Below are 12,989 nucleotides of genomic sequence, written 5' to 3'. Positions count from 1 at the left end.
GATAGATAGATAGATAGATAGATAGATAGAAAGAGTAATATTGGACATTCTTATGCATGAAATCTCCTGTTAAATTGACCAAGGATAAAAAATTGAAACAAAACCATTAAGCGTATTGTTCAATGCCCCAATTTAGTTTAAGCCTGAATACACAGTTTGCAAAAGTTAATTGTGGTTAAATTTTTACTGTGATATGTATTGTATGTATATTGTGAAATCAATAAAGTTTTGAGAAGACATACACTTTATCGATCAAGAATAAATCCCATTGTCACAATCATTTCATAAGAAGAAGTAAAAAAAATATTTTATTCCAACTTCATGGGCAACCGTTTCTTTGTTTGAATAATAATAACTTTGCGAATGTGAACTTATTCCTTTACAAAAACAGATTTTATGGTGATTAATATTTACACGTATTTGTTATTTTACACCTGACATTTCAACTCAGCCTGCTGTTTTGTAATTTCACTGATATTTTTGTGTATTACATAAATACAGAAAAAAACAAATCTGTAAATTAAACATGAAATTTTCCATTGAATTTCACATTTAACTCATTCTTACCTCTGTTGCAAACTCTGGATCAGGTGTGGTGTGCTGTGGTCGTGTTGATGGAGGCTTAGCCAAGCCACCGGGCCCCATTGGGTTCAGTTCTGACGGGATTACCCCGTGGCCCATCCCGGACCCAGAGGCCGAAGGACGAGGAGATGGAGTTGTTGGAGTGGTGTCGTCACTTAGCCACAAAACCTAACAGGAAACAAGTGCGGTTATCAGAGCAACTGCCAAGCATCAAATTGCTAAATAATGTTATTTCTCGTGTTGCATTAACGTACGTTTGTTGGGAAATGCGCTGCAGTGCTTAAAGCCTCTCCAATATATTACATTGTTTGGGCAACAGACACTCAAGGTAAATTAAAAGTTCTTGCTTCACAGTTTTCCTGCAGCACACTACACAACATACATGTGTGCAAAGTGTACGTGTGAAATACCAACCCGAAGCACAACTTTGACGTAGATGCGGCTGGCTGAACCCGAATTCTCCAGATGGAACCACTGGTCCATGGTGAGGTCGGGGGTCCCCAGAAGACGGGTCAGAGGGATGGTCAGACTGCCGAGGGACAGAGCGCGGTCATCGTCCTTCACCTGGTTCAAAGACGGAGAGTCAGCAGAAGAAACAGCAAGAGAGGCAGACATCCGAGTGAAAAGAAGAGAGTGAAGTCCATAGATTAAAAACAGATGTAAAATCAATAAGGTGTTAGTGTACTAATCACCTTGAAACCTCGGGAATAAATCTATGCAGCCAGCCTAATTGATGAGTTCAGCTGCTACTGAAGACTTACCTGGATGTCGATATCTTGTTTACGAGGATCCTGAATGAAGAAGGTGAAAGCATCCTCCCACACAGGGCTGTTGGTCCCATAGCAAGTCTAAAGAAAACAGGAGAAGACATTTATTATGCTCAGAGTTTGTGGAAATGATTTAACGAAGAGCTAAATTCTTACTTTGCTCTCTTTAGTTGAATCCTGAATGGAAATCTGCACCATGGGACTTGGGTCCTTGTTACCTTTTCTCATCTGAAATATAAACACATCGACGTGAGCGACATATGAAAATTTAATGCACACTGCATGAATTAAATAGTGACGATCTTACAGGCAGCTCATGAGCCTGGTCGAGATAAACGGCGAGGATGGCGGCGGATGGAGGTTCGGCTGTCTTGCTGGTCAAGTTCTGGTTCTTTTGAATCACCTGAAATATAACAACAAACAGGGCAACATGTGAGGAACATGATCCTGAACATCCAATGTCCTACCAGCGGCCACAGATAATGGTACTATTGTGATACCAGATAATACGTGGATAACGAGTTTATTATCCCTGTGGGGAAACTTATCTGGCAGGCAGGAAAAACTAACAGCACACACATATTTAAACATAAAGTTCAGGAAACATACATCAAAAAGTGTAAAAACCATTGCTGATACCAAAAACACAAGCTCACACACAACAATACACATCAGCAGATAGCATAACTTAAACCAAACGTGATGAATTAAATCATGTAGAAGTCTTTGTCAGTGGTTGAAATTAACTCAAGAAACTTACATAAGTACTTGAGTATAATCTTAAGGTACTAATACTTTACTTGAATATCATTTTTGGATTATTTACACTTCTACTCCACTACGTCTATGAGGCAAATCTTGTACTTTTGACTCCACTACAAATATTTGATAGCTTTAGTTACTAGCTACTTTGCAAATTTTGCTTTATTCATACAAAATATATGAATATAACCTGTTAAATTATGATGTATTAGTCTAAGCTGAGCTACCCAGCAGCATATAAAGTAATTAATATTAGCTCCACCTTTACCAGCTGCAACATCCAAGTGATGAACACATGACTAATCCTAATCTAATAAGACAACATTCAGCATAATGCACACGTTTAACTTTTGGCAAAATATATAGAGGATATTTTAACGGCAATACTTTTAAGTAAAAGTTTAAAGGTAAGAGTTTTACTTTCAACTAAGTATTTCTGTATGATGGTACCGCTACTTTCACCTGTGTAAAAAATCTTCTTCCACCACTGGCCTTCAGAATGTACTTCTAGTGATTCTGGATGGCAAATTATGATTTTGCAATTTCTGTGTTGTCGGTTTAATGTTGTCAATCTGTATCTTCTGTTGACTACTGCCTACCTTTAGCCTTCCTGGTTTAATAAAGGCCAAACAAAGAACTGAGATTTGACCGAAATCTGTTGTGGTGGGAGAAATGAAGAACCGCAGCAGATGAGGTTTAGTTTTTTGTAATGTTTTTTTTTTCTGTTGGCTTATTAATACATACCAGGCCACAGGGCGTCCTAGTTAGTGGTTGTATGGTTTAGGGCATGGACTACATAACCTAAAAGTTACCAGTTTGACGCTCTCTCTCACGCTGTTTCCTCTCCTTTTATATTGCCACGCTATTAAATACTGGCAGAAATTCCATCGATCCACCACCGTGTAAAAATAAAGCTCTGAAAATGATCGATGTATTATTCATGGGGTTCACATCACTACTCGAAGCCATTCCGCTGACTGCTGCAGCCTCACCTCGCTCAGTCTGTCGGCAGAGGACAGCAGTGAGAGCCACTCCAGCCGGAGGTGAACGCTGCCAGATGGGACGTCCCTCAGATTGAACCACTGGGTGCAAAAACAGAGGGCTCATTAAAACACACATTTCTCTCATTTGGTTAATTTCTTCAGCCTGGATAGGACTGAAGATGGAGAGATGAGAGCAGGTCACGAGCAGGCACATGGTGCACCCTGAGTCACATGCTAACAGGAACACTGCAGTCTTATTTGTTTTTTAGTGTTTTAGAGCCATGAAATAGCTGTATTATTTGTGACCTGCAAGAAAAAAAAAAGAGTCAAAAACCTTGCAAGCATCACTACTCACATCATCCACAACTCTGGCCTTCTTTACAATATCAAGATCCACCTTGACCCTGAAAGACAGACAGACAGAAAGACACGTACAGAGAATCAATAAATCTGTAAATAAAAAAAGCACCAAGGTGTTCAAATTTCAACAGAATCAATGCCCAGTGTGGCAAAAAGCTTACGGAGAAGTTATGGCAATGGCAATGGAAGCACATAGAGACAGAGTAAATGAATGGGAATGAATAAGCTACCTCCCCAGGAAGTCATCCTGGTCTGGGTCTTTGTCAAACACTTCCACTTCCAACTCCTGACCAGGTACTTCATGGACAATCACCTGACACACATACACACACATAAATGGACAAATACGCAAAACACACAACAAATACACAAATATAGATACAGCCACAAATGACATAATAACACAAGGGCATGCAAACATGGTCACAATGGCAAGAACTTGTAACTACTGAGCTAAGTAGGAGCTGTAGGTTATTTAAAATCTATTTGTGGTTAAAGAAAAGACAGATGTGTTTCTGAGCAAGCAGCTTTCGTAAGACCTGCTTATCTCGGAAACAGCCGCTTCCTGTTACCACAGAAGTAGATCAAATCTCCACAAAAAAATGTTTATCTCTGAAGCGGGAACTATCAAAGACTTACTGCAATGGCTACGGAGCAAGGACACCACAGACTATAACTTCTGTCACACAAACTGGTAGGAGGTGCAGCACTTGGAATAATCAAGGCAAAGTCATATATCTCGTGTTTCTTTTTTTTTCGGTTCGGTGCATTTTCATCACTCTCGGCCCCCTCACCTCGTACATCTCCCTCCACTGTGGGTTCAGGTTGCTGTCCACGTGATGAGAGGTGAAGATCTGGGTTCCTACGCGCAGCACAGCGTACGGGTCTGACTTCCCATCGATTAGGCCCTTGATGACCGTGTCCTTGGCGGTCAGGTCCTCGGCCTCCAGCAGGTGAATACGCACAACTCCCTAGCGTGCGCATGCAGGAAACATGTACGCACACACATCATCAAATTGTTAGTCAGCCAGCACCTTCACAAAATGTGTCCATGTTTTTCATTCACAGTGTGATTTGCTGTTTGACCTTAAGGCTATGTGTTTGCTCGCAACTGTGATGCTGAGCGGAATACGTTTCTGTCTATGTGGCTCCAGTGGGTCTCCAGGCCATTCATTATTCGAGACAGTTACCCTTGGGAGAGGGGAGCGGAGCTGCGCAACGTGCAGGTCGGCCACCAGGGGAACAGTGAGGCGGTTGGGGAGCACCAGGAAGGAGGCTATTGCATCCATTATCATAGTGTCCGACATGGCACTGCAAATGAATGCAAGGGTGATGTTGGGGACGCACAGGGAGGAGACAGTACAGACACACACAGGCTATATACTAATGTCAAACATATTTCATGTATAAATATCATGAAATGCAGCAACAGCACCAACAGGAGGCCTCCACTGGCTACAGATGAGGATAGTTCTCTGAAAAATTATGCCGGCAAATGTCATCTAAAGGAGGAATACAATTAAAAAATAATGACAAACTGTCATTGGTAGTATTGCCAAAGGGAATACTAAGGTTGTATATGTAACGCTGATGTATCAGCAACAAATTTACTCCTCTGACAATGCTTTAATTGTATTTTCACCTAAGTGCATTACACAGGATTGTAATGCATCGTAGAATCAGCCACCATACAATCACACTGAATGTGCTGGGCAGTGTTTTTTATTTGTGAGACCATGAGTTTATCTTGATGATGTTGATTCTACATTGTTCACATTCTGAACTTACATAATGGCCCAGAAAAAAAACACCTGAAGATAAAGTTATGAGTCATAATATTGCAAGATCACGGGTATGACATTTAGTCCTAACAGCTTGAAGAACAAGGCTGGCATTGTTCAATATTTGTCTCAAACAAATCCCATGAAAAGAACAAGACAAAAAAATGCATTAGTCCATCTTGCAGTCATTTCTGCCTTTTCTAACCTGTTTGTGGCACTCAGCACTGAGTTTATTTGTTCCTACTCAAGTGTGAAATCGTGAAAAAAAAAAAAAAAAAACGCAAAACAGGTTTCATTTTATAAAAGCTAAGCAATTTTTGAAATAGCTGCAAAATTTGATATTTAGCAAGTTGTGTCACTGAAAATAGTGCATATTGGGGTGCCCTACTTTAAAATGTGGACTATCTAATGCAGGTTTGATGCTCTCTTGAGTATTTACTGCACCAGAGCAGCCGACAAGGGATGGATTTAAAATAAACTACAGCGCTTGTGTTCATGGTAACAGGGAAACATGCCACCCAACTCGTGTGTTTTAATAGCTTTTGGATAACAACTGAGACCACAGACATATGAGACTTTGTCTTCACAGGCAACACTTGCTACTATGATCTGTTTATTGTTGGATTTGTCTTTTCACTGAGATCGTTGACAAGAACAAACATGAAGAATATTACCATCCTTATCCTTTAAGGATGTAACCACACAAATCTGTCAGTGAACAGAAAGACACATAAGCTCTACTGTCTGCCTCAGTTTGTTTAGGAACAACTTGTGATTTTAAGAAAAGCCTCTGTGATTCCTGTGGATGGACAAATAACAAATTCTCTGAAAACTGTGCATCAGATTAAAAAAAAAAGTGCAGTCATCAAACTTTTCTTAATTTCAAAGCTGCTCTCCTACTCAAAGGGGAACAAACACAACAGATTAAGTTGGCTTCAAAGATCTACAAACAGCTCCGTCGTGTAAACTCACTTCAATCCGGGGATGTCCAGCAGGTTGGTGAGTCCAGTCCAGTTGATGTCCAGTTTCTACGCATGTGAAACAGGCAAAAACAAAGACATGAACAAACAAAGGCTCCAGACAGCAAAGCGGTGCAATCAAGTGAAAACACTCACAGGCCTGCGGATGAAGAACATTGTAATGGCTCCAACCAGTGGCACATCTCCAATCAGAGGCTCAAGGATCACACGCAGCTTTCCATGAAGCTACAGAGAGAATATCTTATGTTGAAAATGTGTTTTTCAGGCCACATCACTGCATCTAACAGTGTCGAAATATCAAAGCAGCTCTTGTACCTGGATTCCTTTCACTCCAGCTTTGCAGAAGTACTTTTTGATTTCAACATTGATCTCGACATCGCCAGCATAGCTGTAATAGAAGCGTAGTGACAGATAGAAGATAAATGTTTAACCAAGTGAAGCAGCTGATGTACGTTATGATAGAGCGTCGTTCTTTTTTTATGTTGCGTAAACAGTGATGATAACAGTGGTGTTGCAGACAAGGACAAACCCCTGTGTCGGAAACTTCACCGTGCTCTTATTCAAGAACATTTAAGGTATCTGACAACACTGTTGTTTTTATAATTAAGCAACAACATGAAATGATTACTGAATAGAAGCTGGGATGCAATACCTCAGGTACAAATCCAACATAACTTGTCTCTTGTCATGTTCTGTGTGAGCCTTTACACCGACCACCTTCACAGCCTGTGAACACAGCAGCTGCCGTTAGACCAAGCAAACACAACTGATCACATGAGTATTTTCACTTGCTGTGATGAACTCATCCATCCTTGGACCAGTAATGAACTGCATAGTGAGTTCAGCCCCTCCATTACTGCACTTACATACATATTACCCACATTAACACCCCGGGCTTGATTGGATTTTCTTGGTCGTGGCACATTTGTAATCTAGACAGTCGTGGCTAAATTGCTGCGTTTATGACAGGCCATTCCGGTACCTTGTCTCCAATGTTGACCTTGGTGAAGCTGAGAGTCTGCAGATGAATGCTGGAAGCACGGATGGCAGGAGCAATGGTCTCCACCAGCAACTTCTCCAGATACTGGCCAACAAAGGGCCAAGCCTGCTGCAGGATCTGCATTACAGAACATACGACCATTCATTATTTTTCTTGCCCTGATTTGAATACAGCAAAGAAGATGCTATATTAATTGAAAGCGGATTTTGTGTTCCCTATACGGGTTTGTTCTAAGCTTCAAACCGCATCAACTTCCTATGAAGTCTTAGGAGATCATTACTGAGATATGAAGGCTCTGCAATGTGATAAACCGAAACAGTGTTATCCTCCCACCCATCCTCATCCTGGTGTTAGCTTCAGCATTTCAGTGTGAAGTCTAAGAGAGTCCCGTTAGTTACTGTTTACCACTTCTCTGACCTCTTAACTGGTGGTGCTTACAGGCGTGTAAGTGTCCTGTACATTATTAATGTCACAGAAATGGACGTGCATTTAGCATAACTCCTTGTGTGCTGTTTCATGTGCATTACTCGCACGAGCTCTGCATCAAACCCGACAAGCTGTAAATAACAATGAAAGGTGAGGACATTCTGCAGCTGGTGCGCGCTCATTTACAACTGCAAGTGATTGTCTGAGTCACATGTCAGGAAACCCGGAGGAGGAGACGACGTGGGCTGGTTGAAAGATGAGTCCAGCAAATTTCCATCCCACAATCTTTAGCTTCTGTCACTGAGTTCATTACATTTTTTTTTTCTTCGCTCCAGAAGGGTGCTTTATATTATTAGTATTCACATCCATGCTTTCCCCGTGCTGATGCGGGGTTACTGCACTGACAGAGACAAAGAAGCTGTGATATGATCTGAGCCACTCTCCCTGCCTCTTAATTACACCAGCAGATTATCTCCTGTGATGGGGAGGCTGCAACGAGAACCCGGGTCACTTAAAGTCCACACGAGCCTTCTTTATCTTGATATTAAATGCGAATCGTTGCAGCTACTGTTGGAGCTACTTGAATGAGTCGGGAACACTTTATCCTGAAATAATTCGTTGCTTCCTTTGCTTTGCTAAGAGTTCAGCTGAATGAAGCAGAGCAGTCCATCAACATAGAGGGCGCTGCATGTTGAAACATCCATCCATCCATTATCTATACACCGCTTAATCCTCACTAGGGTCGCGGGGGGGCTGGAGCCTATCCCAGCCAACTTTGGGTGAAGGCAGGGGACACCCTGGACAGGTCGCCAGTCTATCACAGGGCTACACTTAGAGACAGACAACCAAGCACACTCACATTCACACACAAATAGAATCACCAATTAACCTCAACATGTTTTTGGACTGTGTGGGAGGAAGCTGGAGAACCCGGAGAGAACCCACGCTGCACGGAGAACATACAAACATGCAGAAAGATTCCACCGGGGCGCGAACCGGCGACCTTCTTGCTGCGAGGCAACAGTGCTACCAACTGCACCACCCTGCAGCCCCATGTTGAAACACATGATTCTTAAAAAGATAAAAATAAAAATAGGGCTTTCTCATGCAAAAAATAAACCCCTGCACATGTGCAAAGTCACACAAGAAAAAAAAAACATACCTTGTTCAGCCACTCCACTTTTTCCACATCTGGAAAGTTGACCTGTGGACGGTATGACAGTGCAGTGTAAAATGACCTGCAGCTTCTAACAGTGAACTACAAACACTTCAGAAGACTATTTTTTTGTGAGACCCCAGGGCTAAGCAGAAGCAGAAACGTCAGTAAAGTTTGAATATGGTAGTTCTATCTCTTCCATGAGAAGAGTTCAATGTGTTCTGCCTCTAAAATACACACACAGAGAACAAAACACTTAAAGAAGTTATGGTTAAAGACGAGTTTGACCAAAATGGTTGCTAATTTCAGGAAACCATCCACATGCCACATGCTGCAAATCACACAGGAGATCTCGGGATCTCTGCGAACACACACACAGTTTATTCTTCCTCGCTCTCTATCCAGATATGGTGGTCCTGGTCACTGCTTCTGCTCTGACTCTGAACGATGTTTATGAGTCATCCGGTTTCTCTTTTTTTTCCTTTCTTTTTTTTTTTTACAGCCAGATATGGTTAACAGCAGTTCCACTGAAGCAAAACAGGAAGATGAAAACTCACAGAAAACCTCTCCTATTGCTGGATACAATAATTTGCTTCAGTGGACTCACATTTTGCTGTCGACTTAATTCTTAACATCACTGAGTTCTGGCTTTCCACTTCAAAGATCTCATCTGACATGTTAATTTCACTGACATTCCTCAGTGTGGCTGCAGTTCTGAGTAATTCCCCAGGCAGTGCACATTAGGAATGTCTAAATATAGGGAAAAAAAACAGTGAACTAAAGGGATTACATGGGGGTTGCCATGAAGCAATAGTCTCCCTGCGTTCTCATGTATGTGTTCACTTTAAGCTTCTAAACAAATAGGTGACCTAACCGTGACTACAAGGGAGGTGAGATGCAGACAGAGATCAAGCTGACAGATGTGGCAGATGTGTCAGTCCTTACCCAGGGAGGTAGATCCCTCTTGGCTCTGAAAACCTTCTCGGTGGTGAACTCCTTCTCGTTCTCCAGCAGGTACATGGCAGACTTGAGCCTCATCACTTTCTCCAGTCGACTGTGCTTCCATCCCATGTAGATCATCAGACCGAACAGCACGACGCTGATGCTGAAGCCATAATACCCCGCCAGGTACACGGGCAGCAGAGCACCGAGGCATTTTCCAAACGACCACAGCACGCTGACTGCGCGTTCCGCAGGAGGTTGGCTCGGAGAGGCCGAGGCTGCAGTCGCGGTGCCACCGCTCATGCCCGACCCTGCAGCCGCAGCTGGCATGGCACAAGATCCGCTTGACTTCACTGGCTTGAACCGAGCCTTCAAATCTTCGGCAAGCGCCTGTAAACACTTACCACCGCGTTGTTACAGCAACCATGCACAAGTCGGCGAGAAACTGCGGGGGGGTACGGAAGGGTTAAATCATGATCACGACTTTTCTTCTCCCTCTCACTTCCGCAGGTCTCCGTACTGTTCTATTTCATTTACGTGTAAAGCTTCTCCCAGAGAGCAGGGCAAGCAGAGACCAAGACCCGAGAGGGCGGGCTCAGCTCGAAGCCCTCCTTCACATGAAATCCAGTAGAAACCTAAACCCTAGAATTAACTTGTAGCGTCACGCACTGCCTCGGGCGGAGCGTATTACAGTCTATATGCAAAGTAAAGCCATTTCTGTTCCACCTGAGGACCCCGGGGAACACGTTTTTTGGGGTAACATCACTACCATCATCATTATGTAAACCAAAGGAACAACTACGCCCCAAATGCTGAGCTGCTCAGTCCGTTATCTTCCTCGTATAACCGGAATAAATCCTCCTGCGCGCGCAAGCGCTCCTCTCCACTGCAGCAGCTTTACTACTGAGCCTGACAGCGCCAACAGGTTCATTGACAGAAAGGTGCACTGGCTCTGCTCCTGCACATGCAGCAGCCCTGTGCTGCTGTGCTGTCCGTTTTTTTTTTTTTGTTTTTTTTTTTACTACAACAGAGTCCGAGCAGCAGCAGCAGCAGCAGCAGCAGAGTCGTGACACCATCAGGATGTGCGTCAAATTGCCAAAGTTGCGCATCTGCAGGTCAAATGAGGGATTTTGAAAAAAAAAAAAAAGCACTTTGCAGAATTTGACAGCCATTGTGGTTTTACCTGCGGTTCTCATTAATAGCTTCATTTATGCCTTTCTGGAAACAGGCAGGCTTTAAATAGCCTCCCTGTTGCCTGGTTACAGCCGGTTATCTGTATTTGCTCGGAGGGTGAAGAGTTAGATGATCACTTACGCACACAGACATGCTGCATGAAGAACATGAGTCACATGTCCCCAAAGCAGCAAAATCTTATAGATTTCAAATGCATTGAGATTTTAGCATAGTTTTAGATTATAAGAAATGTAGAGATCAAGTTTATTAGGTTTAAGTTATTCCCAGAATATGCATACATTTAAATGATCCCATCTTTCACCATCTGTTCTTATAACTAGCCATCCTCACTATTTACACTTTGGTGTTATAACCTACCACATTTTGACACGCATATTTACATGCTACATTACATTTTACGTGTTATTTCTTTGAATTTACTGTCGTCTTGTTGATTTTGTTTATCGTACACTTTGATGTTGGACAATGTTTTTTTGTTTGCAATGACTGTGTCCTTTTAAGACAGTAAAAAACAAGCTTCTTTTTTTTTTCCTTCTGCACCAGAAGCAGAAGTGTTGTCACAGGATCATGAGCTTTATGTGTGATGTTGAAATGATGCAAACCAGATAAAAGAAGAAAGGTTGAGGTTCAAACTAGACCTCATGTCAGTCATGTGTCAGTTTGGTCTTGTCAATACTTAGCATGAGGTTTTGGTCAATAGTGCAAACGTTTACATTTTAAGGCAACAAGAAAAGCTCTTGATTGAACTTTGATTCAATCATGATGAGTCGACAAGTTAGTTCTTTATCTTGATTTATCAGGGTACTAACAAAGTGTAAGACAACAAATGATTTTGCTGTTCATGTTTGTGTGACTGTACAGAATGTTCAGTATTCATGTGATCAGTGTTTTTATGCTGAAACGTTACATTTGTCCCTTTAAGTCAGACTTTGTAGATTGATCAAGACAGATATGGGACACTTTAATGAAAGTACCGTGGATTCTATGTTATATTTTTGAACATTCCTTTATTTTTATTATTTATTTTTTTTAGAAGCATGTAACTACATCATCTACTGCATGCTGTATTAGCCGCAACTGCAAATTCAAAAGATGTTTGGAATAAGTTTGACTCTTTCTAATTATATAAAGTTAGGAATCTAAAAAGCAGGAATAAAATTTGGGGTCATTACCTTTAGGACAGCAGCTAACATTTTCTTTATCGATTGAGCTGCAGAGTATTTTCTTGGATGATCGATTGCTTTTGTTGTCGAAAAAGAATCCTGTGTGAAATCCCTGTTATAAATCCACAGCCTAAGACAGTACCTTCAGAAGTGTTGTTTTACTGTCTGGTTTACAACCCCAGAACCAGACACATCTGTTTGCGCAATAAAAAGCCATGACTTAAGTGTTGTCCTCCAGCCCCTACTCCCCCCATGTTTTTTTACAGTTCAGTAAATTCTTGCAACTCTAACCTTTCCCTCAGAGTTATGACACAGCTTTAATACGTTTTAATGTTTACTGGCTCCTTCAATTAGACTTTTTTCATTACACTGAAGTCGATACGAGTTACAGACATTTCTACCCTGAAGTTTTACCCTCTGAAAATATCCAGCATTCTAAAACTGTACTTGGCGTTCACTGATGAGGAGAGTCAACAGTATTTATGTAGTTGCCCTTTAAGTTACGTCATCTGTTTGAGCAGGACTACTGTTGAAACTCTGCCAGCATGAACTCAAGCCAACAGGAGATGTCAATAAACAAAGGAACATAATTCAGGTAGTTACAGCTAGAGATGATATTACTGAGCACAGACAGGTTGTCACCTTGTAATAGATTACATCTGTTCTATGACCGGGGTGCAGGGTGGCGCAGTTGGTAGCACTGTTGCCTCGCAGCAAGAAGGTTGCCGGTTCGGTTCCTGGGGGCACTGGAATCTTTCTGCGTGGAGTTTGCATGTTCTCCCCGTGCAGCATGGGTTCTCTCCGGGTTCTCTGGCTTCCTCAAAACACAGTCCAAAAACTTGCTTGGTGATTCTAAATTGTGAATGTGTGCTTGGTTGTCTGTCTCTAAGTGT

The 12,989-nt window shown here is 42.0% G+C and overlaps 1 protein-coding gene across 1 annotated transcript in view; it reads right to left on the bottom strand.

Annotated features, from left to right (window-relative positions):
• The window catches only part of esyt1a (extended synaptotagmin-like protein 1a), a 16,594-nt gene extending 6,301 nt beyond the window's left edge, over positions 1–10,293 (bottom strand). Inside the window, exons 1-17 of the mRNA XM_008281248.1 lie at positions 9,743–10,293; positions 8,804–8,845; positions 7,198–7,332; positions 6,868–6,941; positions 6,531–6,603; positions 6,351–6,440; positions 6,208–6,263; positions 4,645–4,765; positions 4,249–4,425; positions 3,685–3,767; positions 3,450–3,498; positions 3,104–3,193; positions 1,657–1,752; positions 1,506–1,577; positions 1,344–1,430; positions 997–1,146; positions 568–750 (exon numbers count right to left, since the gene is read on the bottom strand). Coding sequence (XP_008279470.1) covers positions 568–750; positions 997–1,146; positions 1,344–1,430; positions 1,506–1,577; positions 1,657–1,752; positions 3,104–3,193; positions 3,450–3,498; positions 3,685–3,767; positions 4,249–4,425; positions 4,645–4,765; positions 6,208–6,263; positions 6,351–6,440; positions 6,531–6,603; positions 6,868–6,941; positions 7,198–7,332; positions 8,804–8,845; positions 9,743–10,069 — 1,905 coding nt within the window. The 5' untranslated portion in view covers positions 10,070–10,293. The remainder of the gene's footprint in view (positions 1–567; positions 751–996; positions 1,147–1,343; positions 1,431–1,505; positions 1,578–1,656; positions 1,753–3,103; positions 3,194–3,449; positions 3,499–3,684; positions 3,768–4,248; positions 4,426–4,644; positions 4,766–6,207; positions 6,264–6,350; positions 6,441–6,530; positions 6,604–6,867; positions 6,942–7,197; positions 7,333–8,803; positions 8,846–9,742) is intronic.
• Positions 10,294–12,989: the final 2,696 nt, after the last annotated feature.

This window comes from Stegastes partitus, unplaced genomic scaffold (genome assembly GCF_000690725.1).
Source record: "Stegastes partitus isolate 25-593 unplaced genomic scaffold, Stegastes_partitus-1.0.2 Scaffold227, whole genome shotgun sequence".
Lineage (NCBI taxonomy): Eukaryota > Metazoa > Chordata > Actinopteri > Pomacentridae > Stegastes > Stegastes partitus.
Note: the sequence above shows the minus strand (reverse complement) of the source record. Positions and strands in the feature narration are given on the sequence as shown.